Consider the following 24,748-nt stretch of genomic DNA (forward strand, 5'->3'; position numbering starts at 1 on the left):
TTTCTTGTTATTTCAACAAGTTTTATGTCAGCTTGGACTGTTTCTCTTCATTTTGGATCATTTTTGTGTCTTTGGGATAATTTTTTGAGTGATTTAGGACAAATTTCATGTCATTCTGGACAATTTTGTCCTTAATTATGAGGCATGAAGTCATTCTAAACAATTTTTGAGTCATTTTGGATAGTTTTGTAGCATTTTTTAACAACTTTTAAGTCAGCTTGGATCGTTTCTCATCATTTTAGATCATTTTGTGTCTTTAGGATAATTTTCAAGTCATTTAGGACAAATTTCATGTTATTCTGGAATAATTTTGTGTAATTATGGATTATTTTCAAGTCATTCTGCACAATTGTTGAGTTATTTTTACACAATTTCTGAGTCATTTTAAAAAATTTTCTTGCCATTTTCAAGAAGCTTTATGTCAGCCTGGATCTTTTCTCATCATTTTGGATCATTGTCAAGTAATTTAGGACACATTTCATGTCGTTCTGGACTAATTTTCTGTAATTATGGATCATTTTTGAGTCATCCTGGATGGGTCAGTATATAATTGCGGGACTTTTTGTATCATTGTTGCTGTATCGTAATTTTTAATCTATAAGTGGTTGTTTCCATAACAAACAATTGTAGAATTTGTAAAGACATGATCATAATGAACATAAAATCCATATTTTTAAAAGTTTTTAATAAAAATGTAAGATAAGATATAGTCTATCCCATGGACATCAGAACTCCCCCTGTTATTTATTGTCCCTGTGGTTCTCAGGCTCCTGTCTCTGAAGGTGTTCCTGGGGCCCCAGATCTTGCTTTTTGGAGGACATCTAGCCTAAAGGACACAGTGGAGCCGTCCTCCAGAGGTGCAGCAGCACTCCGCCACCACCACAGCTCTGTTTCTATGTAGCGCCGTCACAGTGCAGACAGAGGTTGTAAACATGGCGGCGGACGGGATGGTGCTCACCAACCACGACCATCAGACCCGAGTGGGGATTCTGACAGGTAAGAACACCGTGTGATTAAACACGACGACTAAATGCTTCTTCACAGTGCGCCTCGGAGCCGTTTGGTCGTCGCCTGCCCGTGCGCGTCCGTGTCACGATACGAGCTGTGTTCGCTGCAGAGCTAGCTGCCGTTAGCCAGCATGCTAACCGGTTCCGTTGGGCTTTTCCCGCTCTGACAGCTCGGACAGACGAGCTGTTTGCGGTGAAAGTGGGCTGTGTGCGGTTCTGTGTGGAGACATGAACGTTTACATGTGAAGGCTGGCTGTCAAACGGAGCGTTGTGAATACTGAGATATTTTATTTTTAGCGTCAAGTCAGGCAGAAGACAGAAGAGCGGCCGGAAAAGACTTTCAAAATGAGGGCGAGGTGTTCCGAGCTGCAGTGATTTGAGGCTAAAAATGGCGCTTTTATTTCGAAAATACGGTCGCTATTTTTCCGTTTTGGTTGTGCTTGGAGTTTCTAACTTGACGCAGCAGGGGAACGTTATAGTTCTAGCAGTGTAGCGTTAGCGAGCCTACATGAGCTGCATTATTCATGTCCCTTTGCAGATCCGTTATGTTGGCCGCATCTGAGGAGGGTTTTTATTAGCACTGCTTGTATGGCTCTTCTGACAGACTTTCCGTTTGGGTTTAATGCCTGTGTTTTTATTTAGCGCAGGAATATTAATTTATTAACGATAAATCGTGCTAGTGGTTGAGTATTAAAATGAGGCGCAGGGCCAGGGCAGGATGGATGCAGCTGTGCAGGTTGGAGCTCCTCGGAGCCGGACTAAGACCAAGATCCAGCGGTGTGACAGCACCAGGAGCCCTGCTGGATCTCTGCTAAGACAGGGGGACGTGAGAATAATGCTAAGAGGATGGAGCCAGCAGCTGTGTAGCATGTGAGCTAACAGCGGCTAACCCCGTCCAGCTGACAGCACAGCCTCCTGTCACATGTTAACACACGTTCATTCATTCTGTGTGTCGTGTTCTTACACACACCTACCGTGGAAGACATTTTAAGTGGACTGGGTCAGCATCAGGGTCCCAATAACCACGAGGAGGAAAATTAAAAACATCATATTCAACATTAAAAAAGTAACTTTGTGTAAAAAATGTATCTTTAAAGAACATTTTTTATTTCAGTGACAGATGTGTTGCACAGATATTGACTTAAAAATTAACACTGTTTAAGGAGGTTATCACTCACATTGTGATTTCATCGACACCACAAATTCTTCCTCCTGCCCCACAGAAAACCTACCCAGGAATTAGTCTGATCCTTAGACCCTGTGAGCATTTACAGCACATCTTCATTCCAGATGTGGACCACATACATCACCGAAGCTTTGTTCTAAACCTGCACCATTTATGATCTTGTCCTACATGTTCGTATTGAGGTAAATCTGCAGAAATGTCCATGTTCTAAAAGAAAAGGTAGCATAAAGAAGCCGTGCACATCTAAATCTTCACCAGACAAACTTACCATGGATCCATAGGCAAAGACAATAACCATAAAGAGAAAAAAATCATATTCAACTTTACAAAAGTAACTATGCAAAAAAATTAAATGTAAATGCATCTTAAAAGAGCATTTCCTATTTCACGGTCAAAAATGAACACTGTTCAGGGCTCCAGACTAACTTTTTTTCCTAGGAGCACAGTGGCCCATAACTAGGGCTGCACCTAACGACGCGTCGTCTGAGCACGATACGTCATCAAAAGCGGAAGTGAGCGTGCAATGCAACAGAAATCACCTTACGACCGGAGCGCGGAACACGGACGAACGTCGGCGCTGCATCGTGCATGTATTATGTATGCACAATGCAGCGCGGACGTCTGCGTTTAGATACAGCTGTATAGTAAACGCTGACATCCATGTTTACAATAGAACGCGGACATCCGCGCTGCATCGTGCATACATAATACATGCACGATGCAGCGCTGACGTTCGTCCGTGTTCCGCTCTCCGGTCGTAAGGTGATTTCTGTTGCATTGCACGCTCACTTCCACTTTTGATGACCTATCATGCTCAGACGACTCGTTGACGCGTTAATTGCAGCCCTACCCCTAACTTCAAATTTTAGGACCGCAAGCAGAAAATTTAGGGGCGCACACCAAAATCAACTTGCAAAGTAAATATTCACATTTCCTCTCGTTTTCAGTGTATTACTGATAAATACTTGCACAATAAATGCAGAAACTATGTTTTCAATTCACATTTTATTGTGCAGCACCTGACACAACATAACAAGAAAAGCACTCAGAGCGCAGTACTCTGTCAAGGCTGCTCAGTTGACGTATAATTTCCGACAGATGAAATCTGTAATAAAAAAGACCTTGTGCTGAACACAGGCATGTGCACGTTATGTATTTATACTGAATCGCGTGTAAATTACTCTTATAAATGTCTGTTGATCAGTTCATCAATTTTGGCAAGCCTTTGTTTTGCTAGTGTCAAAATAACTGTTTCCTAAAGGCTTTTATTTTGAAGGCGTATTTTTAATGTTACAGGCTTTTATTTTGTGACCATTTCAGTGGCACAGGAAGTGTTTCTCTAAGAAAAGGTTACTTGACATGACGAAGACGCTGCAGGAAAGTCCGAAAATTCCCGTAAAGATGAAAGAAAACGGTTCCACTGTTGCTGTCTAGCAAAGGATGTGTCTAAACTTAGAAGCAGCTGGAATGAGGACAAGAAAGGAGGGAAGGAAAGGAAGGTGAATTTGTGTTCAAAATAAGGCTGAACGTAAATGAAGGCTTTGTGAAACATCAGGAGCTTCGCCGTCATTCGCCCCCACACACACACACACACTTTGACTGTGTCCGAAATGGCATACTAACGTACTACATACTACATACTCAATGAGTATATACTGTATACTACGTACTATAAGTGTGATTAGAATGCCAACCGTTCACACTGTAGTATACTACTCCGTTTCCCATAATGCATTTCAAACCTCTGACGACAAAAACCGGAAGTACGGCTATCAAATATCTATAAATAATGCCGGCTTCAGGTCGATTTTACGCTAACAAACAGTCGCATAATTAATGTGGCAATTTCAAGCCGACACTCCTCATGCAGTTATTAGCCAGATTATGCGAATCGTTTCAGTTGTAGCTGCAGGCTACTTGAGGTAGCTGCTACTTGTTCTGTATGCAAAGCGAGCTGCTGCAACTAGCTGCTAGCATTCAGTAGCACGTTGTGAGGCGTCTGACAAATTTAAAACGTTGGTCAGAAAACGCCTATTTCTCAAATCTGTGGGGTGATTAGGATGACTACTTAACCACATAAAATAAAATAAAAATTGCCGCGGTCCGGCCACATATCCAGCGGAGGCTTGCATTTTGGTGGATAGCTCGCAAAGCATTATGGGGCGGTTGAGTATGACTAGTGTGGTCACCGCGCGCACTTAAAATTTTTCCAGAAATAGTATACATCCGGGTATTTCTCGCATACTCAATCTATTCATACTATCCAATGTGAACGCACTACATACTTATTTTGACGTCACATTTAGTATGAGTAGTACGTTAGTATGCGATTTCGGACACAGCCATTGGCCCACCTTCTTCTTCTTTGGTGTTCATGTCCTTTCTTCTTTTAGAGTTGCTGTCGGTTAAACCAGCTCATTTGCGCATTTCTGTCTACTGGGCTGAAGTGTGGAGCAGAAGTTTGTCAGCAGCAAAAAATATACAATAGTACTTTAAAAAATCGGCAAATTTACTGGTCGCACATGCGTGAGTAGATGAAAAATTTACTCACATTCGCTCAAATTTTGGTCGCAAAATGCAACCATTTAGTCGCAGTCTGGAGCCCTGACTGTTTAAGGAAGTTTTCCCTCACATTGCGATTTCATCGACACCACAGATTCTTCCTCATCTGACCCACAGAAAACCAGGAATTAGTCTGATCCTTAGACCCTGTGAGCGATTATAACCCCTTCTTCATTCCAGATCTGGACCAGATACAGCATCTAACATTGTTCTAAACCTACACTGTTTATGATAGTGTACTACATGTTGATATTGAGGTAAATCTGCAGAAATGTCCACTTTCTAAAAGAAAAGGTAGCGTAAGGAAACCGTGCACTGCTAAAATCTTCACCAGACAAACTTACCATGTGCATGGATCTTTAGGCAAAGATAATAATCACAGGGGGAAAACATAAAAAAGATCATATTCAACATTACAAAAGTAACTTTATGCAAAAAATGAAATGTAAAATGCATCTTATAAGAGCATTTCCTATTTCAGTGACAAAAGTATTGCACAGATATTGACCAGTCTGTCAGAAATGAACACTGTTTAACCGTTCGATGCCAACATGGGTCAAAAGTGACCCAGATCCAATGGAAAATGATCATCACCCGACCCACACTGCATATCAGAGGGTTAAGGAGGTTATCCCTCACATTGTGATTTCATCGGCACCTCAGATTCTTCCTCCTGACCCACAGAAAACCTACCCATTAATTAGTCTGATCCTTCGACCCTATGAGTGTTTACAACCACATCTTCATTCCTGATCTGGACCATATAGGGTTGTTGTTACACACTTCTACTATGGAAGACGTTTTAAATAGACTGGGTCAGCATCAGGATATAATATGGATCTATAAAGTGTTACTTTAGCTTATATGGCAAAAGGTTTCTGAAATGTCAAATATTATTGAGGATGAAGTGGTGGGTCTGCTATCTGTTGTTGCATCAGTTTTAGAGAAAAGCAGCCTCTAGGTCAATCTATAGTTGAGGGACTTTTGAAGTCCATGGAATATATCTGTATACATTTTTATTAAAGTTATTATTATTTTATGTTATTTATTTAAAAAAACTAATGTTTTATGTTCATTATGATCATGTCTTTACAAATTCCATCATTATTTGTTATGGAAGCAACCACTTATTAATCAAAAAATGACTGGATATCACTAAAATGTCAATGAATCTTATAGCAACCACCTTCTAATGAGCTGAACATTAATAAAATGAGCTGATTCAGAAATAGTTTGGATTGTTTTCTTTTTTTTTAGTTGAGATAATTATGACAGATATTTATTTTTTGGCAATATATTAAATTTTATATGGAAAATAACATATTAAATCTGTGTTTGAGAAATCCAAACCAAACCCCATCAGAAGCCTTTACTGAAATGCTTTTATCTACCTTTTTCCATGTTTATTTTAAAGAGAACTTTGAACCTTTATCCTTGATTATTGATCAGCTATAATTCCTCATGATGTGAAACTGATCAGAGAGTCCTTAAGATCTCATTTTATTTCCATTAGGATTTGGAAAAATATGACACCAATAACCTGAAAAATGCTGAATATTAGATCTGATAACCAGTCAGGCTGATCAGTCGACCAACAGTAATGACTTTACCAGAAAGTGGGGCCGAGCAGTTGTCTATATTTTTATTATTTTTGACAAATTCCTGTGGAAGACCCAATCAAATAGTGTTTCCAAAACCTGCTAAATGTTGTTCCTCCAATGAGCCTCATTGTTGGGTGAAAGCTGCTGCAGTTCGTGTAGATATCCTACATGATACTGTGCTCCAAATGCGCATTAATTCATTACATAAACAATCCTTCAAAAAGAATGGGCTTTTATTTTAGTATCATGCTACTTATTCAAAATATTTTGAATTTTTCCATGTTAACGTAAAAAACAAATAGTTTCAGTTTTTTGTCATTATTCTGGCCTCAAAATGTTTTATTTGCTGAAAAATGATCTGAAGGATGTCATGTTTGGTACTAAAACATGAATACATTTAAAGGTGTTCATGGAAGTAGCGTTTCCTTTCCTCCTGGAGAGGTCATATCACACAGTTAGCATGTTGTAGCCGTGCCGTTTCTCTGTTACTCATGAGCGTTAAAATGTGACTTTATTAGAAATGTATTTTGACACAGAAGGAATCATGCTTAGTATCACTCGTGTAGTCCAGGGAATACGGCGGTATGCGGCATATACCCACTTATTTTTCAGTTAGCATTGCGTATACCCACTTCTAATGCTCCCTGGTGCGCATCATTCAGTAATATCTGTGTGCCAGGTAGCCCTCTTTTCCTTAAGGATGATGAAGCCATGAACAACCCTCCTCTGCCTGTAATTGGCTGTTACATGCTACCTTCACTGATTCGATTGGTTAACTTTAGGGATGAGCCAATCAGAGGCAGAGTAGGGCGGGTCATACAGAGGAAAATTTTGCTAACACCTCTGTGGCACTCCAGTTGATTGACAGGTCTGCTTGAAAGATGCGCGGAAATGCGAGAAAGTCAGAATAAACACCTTTCAAGTGAGTGGCACGTATCGAGCGAACCTACTTTCATGGACGATATAATTCTCAGGTAAGTTTTAAGGTGGTTTCCAAATGAATCATTGTTTTAAAATACAATGACTGCACATTTCAAGGAGAGGATATTTTGTCACCAGTGGTTAAAGCTGCAGTCAATTCCAGCCATTTTCAGTACAAAAAAATCGCTAATATTCTATTTGTAAATAAAAATATGACGAGAAATACAGGGAATATTGGAGGCGCATCGCGAGGTGCATTTCCTCGAAAACGACCTATTCGTGGATTATATACCGACTTCAAGACAAGTTTTGGACAAAATATTTTACTGGCTTGTTTCGTCTGGATGTCTAAGGTTGGATTATGGCCGTTTTTTGTGGAATATTTTCATCTGTGTGTAATAATGAACCCGGAAATGTGAGTCGCGCTGTGTGCGTTGAAGCCGTGTATAGAGAACGGATGGATGCATATTCGTTTTTTGTCGGACAAATGTGTTTATATTACCCGCTGTGGTAATCACATCTGAAAGTGGTTTATACTGGCGGAATCATGAGAATCTAAGCTTTCCATCGGCATATAGTGTTTGTATAATGGCGTTTGCAGTTTGAGACATTTAGCAAATTGCTTATGCAGATCTCAAAGTGTACCGCGGGCGGGACACTGAAGCGCAACTGAAGCGCAACGGGTTAAACTGAGTGTCGGGCCGAGTCTGACTAATGTTTTGAAAGGCTAACGTTATTCTAACGTAAGTCTGAAGCTAGCTAGATTGGGATAATGTGGGAAAACCTCTAGGCCGGTAGTTGATTTTAAAGTAACTAAAAACACAAGAATGGGGACAGGTAGTTTAAGATTTGACCTAAAACAATATTGAGGTTTTATTCATGATGAAATATGAACAAGGATGCACTGTCAACTTCATATTTGAAGTATTTTACTTAAATAAATGTTCAAAAGTAACTGAAACACCATGTTTGCCTCATGATAAATACATGTTACATTAATCCAGTTTGCTTGTGTGACCAGTAATAACTACAAACTGCTCCTAATCAAGTCATGATAATTAATAGTGGGCAAGTAGAAATGACTGAATCAATTGAATAGAGTAGTCTTCTCTGTCACTGTTTCTAAAACAGGGCGTTTTTCTGGACTAATTAAAAAAAGGGTGAAAATTAAGAGTATACCCACTTCTCCAGGGACCACTACACCACTGCTTAGTATTAAAATGTAGGTAAAAATGGAACCTTTCATTTGCTGTAACTTGTTTTGCCCAAACACCACAGCTGATATGACCTCTAATAGGTTTTCTATAATGCACTTTTTAGAGTTTCGCCAGTAAATTATCAGAAAATAGAAACACATGCATGTTACCAATGCTTGTTTCTATGATTTTATATTACAGACATGAACCTGGTGCCGTTTTGCTATTGAAACTATGGTACATCCCATGATACTGATGGTGAAGTATACACAGTATTTGGGTAAATTTTTGAATGGCTTAGATAATCATACAAAATAGATTTTCCATGGATGACCTGTAGGGAAAAAACACTCTGGATTGTTTGTATGTCTTCACAAACCAGCAGTAGTGAGTGGAGATAATCAAAGGATTGTAACGCTGCAAAATGATCAAACTAACTCTGAACGGTGTGTTGAAACATCCTAGATTTAATGCATGTTTGTGTCTTTGTTAGAGTTCATTGTGTCGGTCCACAGCTAAAGTTTAGGTGCCTTGGACAGAAAGTGAAAAAAAAGTCTGTAGTATGTTCTTGCTGTGGGACTTATTTGAAACTGAAAGGCTATAATAAGTAGCCAAATACTCACAGATTTCGTTCTATCTGAACTGTCCCGTCCCAACTTCTACCCAGACACCAGTTTACATGATCTCTAAATATTTGTGTCCTTGAACTCAGTGCAGCAGGATTTCACCAGAGACTCTTTCTCTGTGTTCACGTGTCAGACAGTCGTAGTTGTAGAGGCCTCGTAGTGTAATCAGGTGTAGCATCCATCCATACATCCATACATTATCTATACACCCCTTAATCCTCATCAGGGTCATGGGGGCTGGAGTCTATATCAGCTGACTGAGGGTGAAGGCAGGGGACACCTGGACAGGTAACAGCCTATCACAGGGCTACACATACAGACAAACAAGTGATGAAAATAGCACACCTTTTGCTACAGATACCTTCCAGTGTCACGCCTTCATTCCTTTTCATGCAGTTATCCACTTTTCCTTGATTAAATCACCTTCTGTTCTTTGTTGTCTTACCCTCTGTTACTGATTAACAACCGTACACATATTAACCACTGTTCACCCTTCTGTTTACATACGACCCAGCCCTACCCTCTGACCCCCTCTCTGGCCATCCCTTTAAAATGTGGACTCTCCAAATGTTCTGGGTCGGCTTCCCCTCACAGACTCATGCTCTGTGTTGGTCAGCCCGCCGTATGCCGGAATACCAATAAACACCCACTACAGCAAACTTCCAAGAACTAAGAGTGTTTTTATTCACACCTACGGACAATTTAGAATCACCAGTTAACCTCAGCATGTTTCTGGACTGTGGAAGGAAGCTGGAGAACCTGGAGAAAAGCCACACATGTACAGGAGAACATGGAGACTCCATGTAGAAAGATCCCAGGAAGGCTGGGACATGAACCAGGGATCTTCTAACTGTGAGGCGACAGAGCTAACCACTGTGCAGCCCATAAAATTTGTCATTTACCTCAAAGTTTTGTTAACCGTATTTTCAGTTAGGCCTGAAAAAGTAATTGATTTCCAATCTAAGTGTTAAAAAAAATGCAGTTAGTAAGTGGTAAAGGTAGGATATGCAGGGTGTGATTGGCTTCAGATTAAAACTTTGAGTGTTTTTATGTTTAACTATTGATCATTGTGTAGGTATTTAGGCACACTGTGGTTTTACACTGTGGTCAGTTTAAACCCAGATTTTAAACTGTCCTGTCTGGTTTTTGTCCTTGTTGTGTGACAGTCCTGACCTTTAGGTATTGTCTTCTGCAGTCTTTTATACATTACATGTTTTAAATCTATTTCACAGTGAATGTTGAGCTAAAGCTTGACTTTAAAAGAGCATTTTGCAAATCGCAATGTCTGGTAGAAAATTCTATATTATATATTTCCACCAAATTGTTCAGCCCTTTTTTTATCTTTGGTTTTCTGTTGAATAATCGACTTATATTCACTTTAATCTGTGCTTGTTTTTCAAAGTTTTATTAAATATTGCCTTTAACAAAAATGTATGAAATGAACATTTAGGGAAAGATGTCGTTTCATTTTCTTTCAAAGAATTATGCTGAATTTAGTTTTATGTGTGTGATGCCAAACTCAACAAAATCTACCTCAGGGATCTTTACATTGGAAGGTCAAGAATGTACAATATTACATTGGAGAGAGAAATCTGAGCAGCTCTTTGGTTACAGTGAGAAGGAAAAACTGTATTTTAACAGGAACAAACCTCTAGCAGAGCCAGGCGTGGGGAGGGCAGACGCCTGCCCCAGCTGGCTGGGGTTAGGGTGGAAGAGGGAGAGGAAAGGATAGATGAGATGATTCTAGTCTCATATCTGTCCATTAAACTGAAGCCTTTACCCAGTAACAGCATGAAGACACAAAACAACGAGGTCCATTTGTTTTATAAACATGGCATTCTCTATTGAAAAGTCAATTAGATTACATTTTTCAGTGCGGAGAGGCCTGTGAAATGGCAGCCAGAATTAAGAGGAAAAAACCCTCATTTAAAAGTAAAGTTTGGATAATTCCAGTAATAACATTAATCACAGTGAAACACGTGTCAGATTCCTTTGAATAGTCATAATAAGTTGTCTTATTAGTATCAACATTTTCTAGACAACAAGTGTACAGGAATCTGTTGTTACTTCGCCAAGGAATGCGACAGGGTTATGTGTCGATCAGTGTCTGTCTGTCTGTTAGCAACGTTATTCAAAAACAGATTAATAGATTTGGATGAAATTTCCAGGGAAGGTCAGAAATGACACAAGGACCAAGTGACTACATTTTGGCATTGATGCAGCTTATAGTCTGGATCCACGGATTTGTTCAAGATTTCTGTATCATTGTGAGATAGCGGCACAGCATCACTGTAAAGGCTGGTTTATGCTTGCTGTATCCGCGAGGTCCGTGCGGACTTACTACGATATTTTAGGAGCTACGCCCCCTCACATGGCCCTTGTCAAGCAGAAAATTTCCACCTCCAAGTTTTTCTAACAACACGGACAGAGACATGCGAAAAACTGCCGAAGAAGACTTCTTAGCAGCAGAAGTTTAGAAATAAAGGCATTTATGCGATTCATCACACAGAGATCACCGTAATAACCGGGTTATGAAGTGATGGCAAATGTCTTCTACTCTAGTTTAGTACTGTGGTAGACGAGTGTTTGAGATACACTGCCCCCTGCAGTTTGGAAGCAGATGCCACGTGAAGTATAAAAGCCACACATGTTCTCTCGAGCGGATTTCCAAGTATTTCATTTCTGCTCGGAAAGCATAACCCAGACTTAACCATGTCATCAAGTGAACACTACATCAGCTGCCTGCTGACGATCACATGATTATGATCCTACTACAAATCCACCACTGCGGTCCATGAAATGTTTAAAGATTTCATCCATTGGAAATCCTACAACGACTGAGTGGCCTTGGCGAAATACTGCACTCTGAGCGCTTTTCTAGTTTTTAATATGTGATCAGTAAAAGTGGATCATTTTTTTCTGTCAAGTTCGATCTGTTCTCTCACCTGAACTTCTCTCCTCTCCAGTCAGTGACAGCTGCTACAAGAACTTGGCTGAGGACAGGAGTGGAGTCAACCTGAAGGACCTGGTCCATGATCCCTCTCTGTAAGTCTACACATAAATTCTACAAACACACACAAAAACCAACCTCACATCACACTAACTGTTCCTCTATCACTTCCTGCAGACTAGGAGGAGTCATTTCTGCCTACAAAATTGTTCCAGATGAGATTGATGAAATCAAGGTACGTCATCTTTGCTTTCAGCTCACTGTCAACATAATCCTTCACAGTCTATGAGGACACTAACAGTAGCTGTACAAACAGTCTGGATGTTCCACATAGTCCCAAAAAAAGTTTTATTCCACCATAGAAGAAGAAACCGTTAATAATCAAAATACAAGCTGAATGAGAACAGTCAAATTGTTCCCTTTGCTTGCTGGTGTCTGGTAGGAACCATCTGTCCATCATCCAACACAGTCATCATTCTTCAATTAATGCTCTTCTTGCTGCTGATGCAGTGAATATGCCCCGTGTTGATCCCTGTGGAGAAACTGTAGGGTAGTTTATATGTAGAGGGACTGTGTTGCTTGAGCAGAAGTGTTTCCAAGCTTTCTTTGTGCGAGCTGGCTCAGTGCAGCCTAAATACTCTGTCAGAGATAACTGGCTATCAACTTTCTTTGTTATCCAGACCTTCTTATTTAGACTCTTTGGATGTTCATACATAAAGGTGCTGTAAGGTTAAAAGCACTGCTGCTGCATATGATGCTGGATTATTTCTAACATGGCTGCTGCACATTAGAGTTCTGAAACGTCAATAATTTAACCATGATATTGAAGAAGTACATTAAAGCTCGTGTCCGGAGTTTGAATCGCAGCGTCTCCCAAAACACTGTTGGTCCCACCCTCCCTCTGATTTCGCCCCTTTATTTGTGCACGTGCGCAGTACCTGAGAGGAGTGCCCAAAGTGCTGCAGCATCTTGCCTGTTTTGCTGTTTTCCACTCTTCTACATTTAGTACATTTAGTAAATAATAAAGGAATTACGTTAGAATGCTGTATTGAGTCTAACTTGTCCTAATACCAAAATAACATGAATCTGTTAGGACGAACGAGTAAAGTTTCAATATGTGATTACACTCGTGTATCCCTCTCGATGACGTTGTTGATCAAACTTAGTGCATTTACGCGTGTATATGTGTTACATTGTTTATTTATTTCTATCTAGAGTTCAGAATTGCATGACTCCTCTGACGAAGAGTATGTCCCAGACGCCCCAACATCTTCCTCCAGAGGTCGGGCATCTAAACGAATCCGTCAGGCGGGCTATGGAGGCCGTGGTCGGGGAGCGAGGCGAGCACCCCGAGCCAAAAAACGTCCTGCAGTCTCTTGGCCCGACAAGCCGTGGGATTGGTAACTTTTCTGGAAGTTGCTGATCCCTGATGCTCTCTCCTCCACAAGCAAAACAAATGTGCGCGCGGTTGCGTAGTGCGTAGCTCGCCCACCTCTGCATGGGCTTGCTTGCTGTGCGTGAAACTGTTGATTGACAGCATGATAAAGCGGAAGCTCGAACTTGATTGGTCGGCAGCGACCGGCGCTTTTTGGAATAACATGGGGGTCTATGAGAGGAAGGCGGAGCTCAGGAATAAATTTTCATATCGCGTCATACTAACATTATATTATAGTATCGAACTAGGCTAACACATTTAAGCTTTGTTAAAAAATGATACATAAATTGAAAACAAACGGAAACTCCCGACACGAGCTTTAAGGTCTGACACTGTCCCATAATAAAGGACAACAGTCTAATTTTAGACTGAATCAAAGTGAAATTAATGCTACGGACTGAATATTTTCTGTAATAAACACCAATAGAACACTGCATTTTTAACCTGTGTTCTATCAGCTGCAGTTAAAAGTATATTTCTATGATTCCTGCATCACCAGCTGAATACGTGTCCATGGCAACGCGATACACCATGTGTGATACTGTAACTACACAGTTTCATTCAGTGGTTTTAGTAACGTACAGCTCAGCAGATTTAATGAAAGAACTTATTCCCTCGGCTTTGCTTCACCAGGGAATGAATCAGTGAAGGAAACACTTCTTACAGGCGATTTAAATCTGAAAGTCTGAGTAAAACCTCCTTCATAGCAGGTTAGCCTAGCAGCATATGTTACCATGGTAATTTAGCAGGTTGACAGAGAGCCAGCTTTGCGACTTTTGGCTCGACATGCCGAGCTAAAACCATGAATTTAGCTTCATAGTGCAGCCCTCTAGGTAGATGTTTGTCATTGTCAGAGTTTTGAAGTCTTTGAAGCAAAGTTTCTGTTGCTTCTGCCTTCTGGGTCCATAGTGTTGAAGATGAAGATAATACTGGGGTTAGCTGTTAACTTTTTGTGTTTTTATGTGTACAGGAAACTCTTCTGGAGTGGTGTGATGAACAGGAGCTGAATCTTATTCTCACCACTGGAGGAACTGGCTTTGCACCCCGAGATGTTACACCTGAGGTACCCACCAAGAGACAGTTGATTTAAACGAGACATTTAGAGACTCAACCAGGAAGTCCTGCCCAAGTGCTTGTAATGTCCTAGTTACCAGAGTTCTTGTGATTGTGTTGTAGGCCACCAGAGAGGTGATAGAGCGAGAGGCCCCGGGTATGGCTCTAGCCATGCTGATGGGTTCCCTCAACGTTACACCACTAGGCATGCTGTCCAGGTGAACACATTATGTTCTCACTGTTCAGTTCCCCCATTAGCTGCACTGATGATTTCTTTTATTCTACCCAGATTAGTGTTTGGTATCTTCTCCTGCTCTAATTTGCTTTCCTCTGCATTGTTTCCAGGCCCGTTTGTGGGATTCGTGGTAAAACCTTGATCATCAACCTTCCAGGGAGCAAGAAAGGCTCCCAGGTACATTTCTTTTACTTTACTCACTTTGTTCACGATAAAGTTCTGAGCTCATGCCTACAAAAAGTGAAAAATCTCATCTGATTGATTTTTATCCTCTCCTAAGTTGTCTTCTTGTGCAATGACACACTGCTTCCAGTGCTGCTTCAACCAGTGTTCCACTGTAATGTCCTAAGATATCTCTATTTGCATCAAATGTGCCACCTGAGGTAGTGTTTTGGCCACAGCAACAATCGTCTCTCTCCACCCACCCTACTCATCAGATTTGTCTCCTTGCAACTCCTTTCTCATACACACATTGAAATTCAAGTTGAAGTCTCTGTTTTTACTCAGTGGAGGAGATCAAGTGCATGTTGTAAATGGTGCTTTAAGGATTGGGACTCCCAGGGAGTTTTCCCAACCTGACAGGAGAGTTGTATCATCGCCCAAGAAGGCTACTTGGAGGAGGATGGCGGGAAATCTAAAATCGGGAATCGTTTCTGATTTTCAGACGTCATGGAACATCTTGATTGCACTTTGCCGGAATAAAATAGATCTTAACTCATCCAGTCTATGTCAACTTGTCTACACTACTGTTCAAAAGTTTGGGGTCACTTAGAAATGTCCTTATTTCTGAAAGAAAAGCTTTTTTTTTTCAATGATGATACCGTTAAATGAATGATAAATCCAGTCTAGACATTGTTAATGTGGTAAATGACTATTCTAGCTGGAAACGGCTGATTTTTAATGGAATATCTCCATAGGGGTACAGAGGAACATTTCCAGCAACCATCACTCCTGTGTTCTAATGCTACATTGTGTTAGCTAATGGTGTTGAAAGGCTCATTTATGATTAGAAAACCCTTGTGCAGTTATGTTAGCACATGGATAAAAGTGGGAGTTTTCATGGAAAACATGGAATTGTCTGAGTCACCCCAAACATTTTGTGTAGGAACAAGCTTTTCCCTGCTAGCTAGCTTACATAGTTCCCAAACACAAAGCCTGGTGGTCCTCAGACTGGTAGCTTCATGCTACTTCTTGGGCTGTACCCAACAGAGTGTGATGGAACAAGGACTGACTAGCAGACATTGACCTGAGGAGAGGTTCCTGATTGTCTGACAGAATACAATGGATTGATCCTTTGGGGTAAATGTTTGTAGGTGTTGTTTGATCTTATTTTCACTTCAAAACTCAACAAAATATTTTATTTGCCATGGGGTTACAAACTCCATAAAACTATATCTTCTTTTAGATAGATTTTATATTAATTCGCTGTTAAATAATTTTCTGTTTTAAAAAGATTATGTGAATGAAATCTGTGCTTTTTCGTGAAAGCACAAGTTTAGGACTTTCTCAATTGAGAGAAAAGACCTGGAGCTGCACCTACTTTCTGTGATTCTCTGATTTGCCACTACAAGCAACACTTTCTAGTTTTTACTTTACTTTCTAAGCTATTGTTAAAGGCAGGTTTAAAACTGCACTCAAACCGATCTGCTACGTGGATGGTTGTATTAATCCTCATATCTACAGGAGAACAACCAGTGATGTAGCAGCTGGTTCCACATGGTGCTGAGGACAGTGTCAGACATAGAACAGGATTTCTGGAGAAATTAGGACTTCCTGCTGTGCTTGGGCTCCGTCAGTGGAAAGCATGGACCCTTCCATATGTGCACATGGATGTGAAAAACATGAATTTCCATTTAGAGTAAGTATAGTATTGATTAGTCCAGCGTTAAAACTGGACAGAAGCTGTCATCAGGACACTACCTCCCCAGCTAGCTGATGAGCAGAGAAAGAAGGAAGAGAGTCCCATATTTTCTAAGTAGCTGGTAGAGACCAAAGCAGAGCTAAAAGGAGAATGAATGTTCTAGTTAACATTCATCATGTGGATACGACCCCAAATTCATGGTAGTGTGCTTCTGTTTCTACTGGTATCTATTGTGTTTCAGCTTCTTCTGCAGTTTTTCAGTTAATGCAGCTTCAGGTGTCCACTGTACATAGAGATCAGTGCTTCATATAAAAAAGAAATATGGAACATTACAGTCCAGCTACCACCACAGATAAAATACAATTATCTTTACAGAGCTTCATTCCTTCAGTCTGTAGTGACCTCAGTACTGGAGTTGGGTTTGAATGCAGCACATTTTCAAGAGATCGTAACGACTTTGGGATAGATTTCAACATTTTTTTCCGCTCTTTTTTTGGGGGGGCCCTTTAACCCTTTAGAACCTACTGACACTGTGATTTGTGTATTGATTTTTGATTGGCAGTAGATTTGAAACTACATAAGATGGATCCATCAATCTTTTTGCATAGAAAATCTGGGGAGTCAGGCTAACATTTCACACGTTCACCAGGTCTCAGAGCGCTTTTTCGTTGCAGTGATGGGTTTGTAAAATTACACAATAAACTGTACATGAAAAAAACTTTCACAATCCCAAATTTCGCACTGTTATTTATTTTCGCCTTTTATTTACAGGTTACAAAAGTGACCATTTCTCAAAAAGCAAGTTATGTACAGACTCCAAATAAATTTCCTGTAGTTCCAAAGCATGTTGTGCAACTTTTTTACATTTACAAATTTGAGAGGTACAGCTATACAATTTCTGTATTTTGAAATATGAGAAAAAAACAGAAATGATTTTCTTTTTTTTTTTTTAAGATTTATTGCACTTTTGAGCAATTTATTGTATTAGTAATAGCTTCGGCATTGCCATAGCTAATGGGGATCCAAATAAATCAATCAATCAAAAGTTAATACATAAGTCAATACATATTATGAGAACTTGGGATATATGGGTTATATTGATGTAAAGCAAATAATAATACTCCCAAAAAATTGCACCACAACATGTAACACTGTAATAATATGTGCTGGTGTATTTGCACAATGGTTAGTATTAAAGTGTTACTAGTCACAAAACCCTTCATGACCTAAAAAACTCCCCTCCACATCCATGAAATGACCGACTGACCAGAAGTTGTGCTTGTGTATTAATTAAGTTGTGTATTAATTTCCAATATTGTAACACTTGCTGATGAAACGCTGAGGGTTTGATTGATAAAGCGTTACAGCTGAAGTCGCCACATAGAATAAAATCCATTCCACCCAGACTTTGAAAAATAAAATTGGGGATTACAGGAGCTAAATATGATCTTGGTGCAGTGATTGCTCTGGTGGTTGTCTGGTTAAAATGCTCCTAAATGAAGCTCTGTTGTTTCCTCCAGGAGTGTTTCCAGTTCATCCTGCCAGCGCTGCCCCACGCCATCGACCTGCTGCGCGAGGCCACGGTCCGGGTTAAATCCACGCACGCCGCCCTGGAACAGCTGCCATCGCCTTCCCCTCTGCTGGCCAACACGCACACCAACACACACTCCAACACACACACCATGGAGCGCGGCACCCAGTGTGAGGAAGAGGAGGACGAAGAGGAGGACAGGAGGAGAGGTCGACACGTGCACAACCACCACCATCACCAGCACGGCTCCTCCCACATCACCGCAGCCGCTATCGCTGCCAAGGTAACCGTCAGCTGGACAGACCAAGCTTTAACGATCGCTGTGGGGAGACTGGGTCATTGCAGCAGTTAGGCTACTGTACTTTAGACAATGCCTGCTCAGATGCTATAGGTCAGGGGTGTCCAACATGAGGCCCGTGGGCCAAAAGCGGTCCTCCAGAGGGTTCAATCTGGCCCTCAAAGTGTAAAAATTCCAGAGAAGACAATAACTGCAGATTGTAAATTAGTAGAACTATAAATTTAAAGTAATTTCTAGACCATGACAAATTGTTTTGATCATAAAGTAAAATACTAGATTGTTCATTGTTCTTTTGTTGTTTTGTGTCTCATTTTTTTGTCATATTTTGGTTTGTTTCTTTGTCCTTACTTGTGCTGTTTCTCTTGTTTTTGTCGTTTTGTTTCTTGTTTTTGTCATTTTGTGTTTCCTTTTGTCTCGCTTGTGTTTTTTGCCTTTTTTTTTGCATTTTCTTCCTTTTTTGTTTCATTTATGTCCATTTTTTGCCACTTTCTAACTTTTTGTTTTGGGTTGTCTGTCTCATTTTTTGTCATTTTGTGTCTCATTTTTGTAATATTTTGTCCTGTTTTTGTTGTTTTGGTCTTTTTTTGTCTTTTTTTTGTCTGACTTTTGTCGTTATGATCATAAAGTAAAATCCTGTATGGTTCAGTTCCAGGTCACTAAATGTTGTGTTCCTTTGTAGACCTGATCTGGAAGCTGTAATGTGGAAATGATAAACTGAGGCTGAATGTTGTTGAAATTGAAGTTATTTATCTTAAGAAATTTCAGGTTTTTCATGATGTTTTTTAAAACAAAAATAATTCCTTAAATGTGAACATTTTCAGAATGCGCATTTTGCACTGAAACGAAGAAAAAATTAGGAGTTGTGGTTATTTATAGGTTATTATTCTGTGATTTTACTGGTCTGGTCCACTGGAGATCAGACTGGGCTGAATGTGGAACCTGAACTAGACTGAGTTTGACACCCCTGCTATTGGGCAGAACACTATTAGTAGAAAGAAACGAGACAGCAGGGCTTTTCGGGAAATCAAGTATTTGAATTTCAAGTCTAAATGTCACGATAGGATTATGAAAATACTGTGGAAAGGAAGGGAAAGTGATCCCAGTTGAATGGTGGCCTGTTACTAGATGCCATCATTTATCTGCAAGTTATTTACGTTTATAATCTGTTTTTAAACACACAGAAATCTGAATGCTAACATTGACTTGCCAAAGGTCAGTCCTGCACCAGTTTACAGCCTGGTGTGCTGGTAGCATGAATAAAAGCACAACTTAATTTTACCAAAAGACATCTTAAGGAAGTATTTTAACACTTGGGTGCTTCTAAATCTGTGCCAGTAATCGTTTCCAAAGCGTCATCCAGAGAACTTGAACAAAATTCTGTCAAACTTGGAAAGATAATTGGACAAAAGTTGTGAACATTAGTAGTACTCTACAGTGACGAGATTAATTCCAAAATGGAGCGTCCACCATGCAGAATGTGCTCAAACACATTCATTTTTGAGGATATCGGGGTGAAACTATGTTCCGTTTTCTTGTGAATTACTGTTTTTAATGCTGACAGAACGTTAAATTGTTCAAAACTAAAGAAAACAGTCCTTGGTCATGTTTTGTAAAGTCCTAAAGTTGAGACAGGACAAACTTTTTGACGTGTCAGCTTTACCACACTGTCACCAAGCCAGTTTAGTAAATGCTGATTTTAAAACCTACACTATCAACAGAAACTGACCTTGTAATGATGTAATTAAACCTTTAATGTGTGTCTTTATTATTTAAGTACGGTTACGACTTTCTCCTCTGTTATCAGCCTGAAAATGTTACAAGAAGCTTTTCTTTTGTGCATTTGCTGAGATTTTATTGCAATAAGTTTTTATCGACTGCTTCAGCATCTTGTCAGATGAGGCTGAATTGTGTCAAATTAGATGATTTTTAATGCTCTCTAAAGTTGCTCGTTTTAAAAATTCATGGTGCTGTTGTCTATCTGAACACAAATTAATTAACGTTAGCAAACTTACTGAGCTTCCTCACCCTGTGGACAGCATCAGGGCTGTCAGGCTCCTGGTTGGATGACAAATTTGCCAGTTCTGCCTCCCTCTTTTGCATGCTGGGAGTTTTGAAATATCGTGGGAAGAATTTAAAATGTTAGAATGTTTATCAGTGCTATGTTTAACTGCAAAAGCCTGTGATATAATGTCAGTATCAAAATAACTCTGATCACATGTGCGTTATGACACGTGAGATCACATGGCAAAAGCTGAGGGTAGATTCAATGGAATCAGTCTGATGCTGATTATTATTTATCAATGAGATAACAGACACTTATCTATCCATAACAGATGCTTGAAATCGATATACGTCTTCAGTAAAATTCCAGAAAAACACAAACTCCACTGCAAAATCTTATTGGAATGCCTTTGCTTATTTACACTACTGTTCAGAATTCTAGGTTCACTTAGAAATGTCCTTATTTCTGAAAGAAAAGCTTTTTTTCCAATGATGATACCATTAAATGAATGTTACATTCAGTGTAGACATAGTTAATGTGGTAAATGACTATTGTAGCTGGAAACGGCTGATTTTTAATGGAATATCTCCATAGGGGTACAAAGGAACATTTCCAGCAACCATCACTCCTGTGTTCTAATGCTACATTGTGTTAGCTAATGGTGTTGAAAGGCTCACTGATGATTAGAAAAGCCTTGTGCAGTTATGTTAGCACATGGATAAAAGTGGGAGTTTTCATGGAAAACATGGAATTGTCTGGATGACCCCAAACTTTTGAATGATAGTGAATGTTTTACGTACACACGTGGACAAAATTGTTGGTACCCCTCAGTTAAAGAAGGAAAAACCCACAATTCTCACTGAAATCACTTGAAACTCACAAAAGTAACAATAAATACAAATTTATTGAAAATTAAATAATCAAAAACAGCCATTACTTTTGAATTGTTGATTAACATAATTATTTAAAAAAAACAAACTAATGAAACAGGCCTGGACAAAAATGATGGTACCTCTATAAAAGATTGAAAACTATTTGACCAGAGTGACATGATTAACTCAGGTGTGTCATTTAATTGACATCACAGGTGTTTCCAAACTCATAATCAGTCAGTCTGCCTATTTAAAGGGAGACAAGTAGTCACCCTGCTGTTTGGTGAAAAGGTGTGTACCACACTGAACATGGACAACAGAAAGCGAAGGAGAGAATTGTCCCAGGACATCCGAAAAAAAATGATAGACAAACATCTTAAAGGTAAAGGCTATAAGACCATCTCTAAACAGCTTGAAGTTCCTGTGACAACAGTGGCTCATATTATTCAGAAGTTCAAGACCCACGGGACAGTAGCCAACCTCCCTGGACGTGGCCGCAAGAGGAAAATTGATGACAAATTGAAGAGACGGATCGTTGGAATTGTATCCAAAGAGCCCAGAGCAACCTCCAAAGAAATTAAAGGTGAACTCCAAGGCCAAGGTACATCAGTGTCAGATCGCACCATTCGTCATTGTTTGAGCCAAAGTGGACTTCATGGGAGACGACCAAGGAGGACACCACTGCTGAAAAAAACTCATAAAAAAGCCAGACTGGAATTTGCAAAAATGCATGTTGACAAGCCACAAAGCTTCTGGGAGAATGTCCTTTGGACAGATGAGACCAAACTGGAGCTTTTTGGTAAGGCACATCAACTCTGTGTTCATAGACTCAAAAACCAAGCATACGAAGAAAAGAACACTGTCCCTACGGTGAAACATGGAGGAGGCTCAGTAATGTTTTGGGGCTGCTTTGCTGCATCTGGCACAGGGTGTCTTGAAAGTGTGCAAGGTACGATGAAATCTGAAGACTATCAAGGCATTCTGGAGAGAAATGTGCTGCCTAGTGTCAGAAAGCTTGGTCTCAGTCGCAGGTCATGGGTCTTCCAACAGGACAACGATCCAAAACACACAGCCAAAAACACCCAAGAATGGCTGAGAGAAAAGCGTTGGACTATTCTAAAGTGGCCTTCTATGAGCCCAGATCTGAATCCCATTGAACATATGTGGAAGGAGCTGAAACATGCCATTTGGAGAAGACACCCATCAAACCTGAGACAACTGGAGCTGTTTGCTCATGAGGAGTGGGCCAAAATACCTGTTGACAGCTGCAGAACGCTCATTGACAAATACAGAAATCGTTTAATTGCAGTGATTGCCTCAAAAGGTTGTGCAACAAAACATTAAGTTATGGGTACCATCATTTTTGTCCAGGCCTATTTCATTAGTTTGTTTTTTTAAATAATTATGTTAATCAACAATTCAAAAGTGATGGCTGATTTTGATTATTTAATTTTCAATAAATTTTTATTTATTGTTACTTTTGTGAGTTTCAAGTGATTTCAGTGAGAATTGTGGGTTTTTCCTTCTTTAACTGAGGGGTACCAACAATTTTGTCCACGTGTGTATGTTGAATTAAAAAGACAACTTCTCCACACTTCCGTTACTCATGTAAACAGTCAGGTAGTCTATGGGTGGTGTGACATGGGCCTTATGGCGCTTTTATACCGGCACCTACTCGACTCGGTTTAGGTCATTTTCCATTACAATCCCCTCATCGTGGATGGAGGCCACTCTGCTCGGCAGTCGGTGCATGGAAATTTCGCTAAACCACTTCCAACACCTCCGGTTTGACCCCCTCCGTGTACCTTGATAGTAGGGCTAGACCCGAATATCCCGAATATCCGAATATTCGTTCGCTACGCCGGTATCCGGATAGTAATTTTGGTATCCGAATATCTCCTCCCCACCCCACCCCGGTCGGACGTTACAAGCGGAACAAATATTCGGCGTTACTGTCTTCCCTCCGCCTTCGGCCCACATCGGCTCATATCGGCCCATCCCGTCTTGTGATCACATAAACATATACACATATGTCTATGACATATACACATGTGTCTATGTGATCACCCTCTCCTCCCCCCAGACGAAAATAGGAATATTCGGAGCTTCTCTCATCCCTTCACCTTCTGCCCACTTCGGCTCATCCCGCCATGTTCGGCTCATTTCGGTTCATCCATTCGTGTTTGGGAATTCTTCAGTTTAACTGAAGAGAAAACGGCAGTGTGCAAAATTTGCGTCTGGGAGACCAGACGAATGGATCCAAATACTCAGGCGGGTCTCCTCCGGTCCAGGAGACCAGACAAATGGATTCGAATATTCGGGCCGTCTCCGCTACATCCCCCCTCCCACCCCCGGACGTTACAGGTCGAAACGAATATTTGTCTTTAATAGGGCCTGAATGTCCGGAGACCAGAAACCACTATTTGGTCCAGTCCTACTTGATAGTCACTTTTGAGCTTTTTCAGCTTCTCCAGATGCTGCTTCGTTGTCCTGCTGTATCCATGGGCGGCCATCCGCTTGGAGACCTCCTGATAAACTTTCTCCTCACATTATCTGCTCCACACAGCTCTCTGGGTACCCCGGCCCGGTAGGAACTAATATAGTAGCTGGTACCAGGTACTATGTCCTGATGGAAAACCTCACAAACCCAGTAAAATCGAGCCAAGTAGGTGCTGGTGGAAAAGCTCCATAACTCCACTTCCAAGAATCTCTCTGGTGACTCCTCGCCTGTTTCTGTCTTTAGCATCCAGAGTTGGAACAATAATTAAATTGTGTTCTGGAGCAGCCGGTGTTTTATTAAGATGTCAGCCTTTTGTATCTTCATATCATTTCATCCCAGTCACCTGTCTGTGTGTCTGTGTGTGTGTGTGTGTGTGTGTGTGTGTGTGTGTGTGTGTATGTGTGCATGTTGCATGTATGTATGCGTGTCCATCAGACGAGCCATGCAGTGGTCATGGCTAAGGGGGGTCCCTACCTGCCTGGCAACACACCCGCCCCTCCCTCTCATTTCACCTGCTCCTGTACTCATGACCAGCAGGTGAGACGCTCACACATACACCTGTCCTCCTCCTGTCCTCCTGCCATTGGTCAGCTCATCATGTCTGTCAGTCCCACCCTGCAGGCTCCTGTTCTCCAAATGTTCTCCATCCACTAAAAACTGAGTTAGTGGGATGTCACTGCTGGTCATTTAAGTTGTTGGTAGATTTTCATTTAGAAATGCCCTTATTTTTTGAAAGAATAGCATTTTTTTTCAAAGGAGATAACATCAAATGAATGATAAATCCAGTGCAGACATTGTTAATGTGGTAAATGACTGTTGTAGCTGGAAATGGCTGATTTTTAATGGAATATCTACATTTTGAAACTTTTAAACAATAGTGTATTGTCCCAACAGGTACATATTTGTACTTAC

At 40.4% G+C, this 24,748-nt stretch overlaps 1 protein-coding gene across 1 annotated transcript in view; it reads left to right on the forward strand.

Annotated features, from left to right (window-relative positions):
- Window positions 1-828: 828 nt before the first annotated feature.
- Window positions 829-24,748, forward strand: part of gphna (gephyrin a) — a 45,705-nt gene continuing 21,785 nt past the window's right edge. The window contains 7 exon segments of the mRNA XM_022192516.2: window positions 829-996; window positions 12,066-12,144; window positions 12,227-12,284; window positions 14,455-14,547; window positions 14,661-14,755; window positions 14,883-14,949; window positions 18,154-18,447. Coding sequence (XP_022048208.2) covers window positions 933-996; window positions 12,066-12,144; window positions 12,227-12,284; window positions 14,455-14,547; window positions 14,661-14,755; window positions 14,883-14,949; window positions 18,154-18,447 — 750 coding nt within the window. The 5' untranslated portion in view covers window positions 829-932.

Source organism: Acanthochromis polyacanthus, chromosome 1 (genome assembly GCF_021347895.1).
Source record: "Acanthochromis polyacanthus isolate Apoly-LR-REF ecotype Palm Island chromosome 1, KAUST_Apoly_ChrSc, whole genome shotgun sequence".
Lineage (NCBI taxonomy): Eukaryota > Metazoa > Chordata > Actinopteri > Pomacentridae > Acanthochromis > Acanthochromis polyacanthus.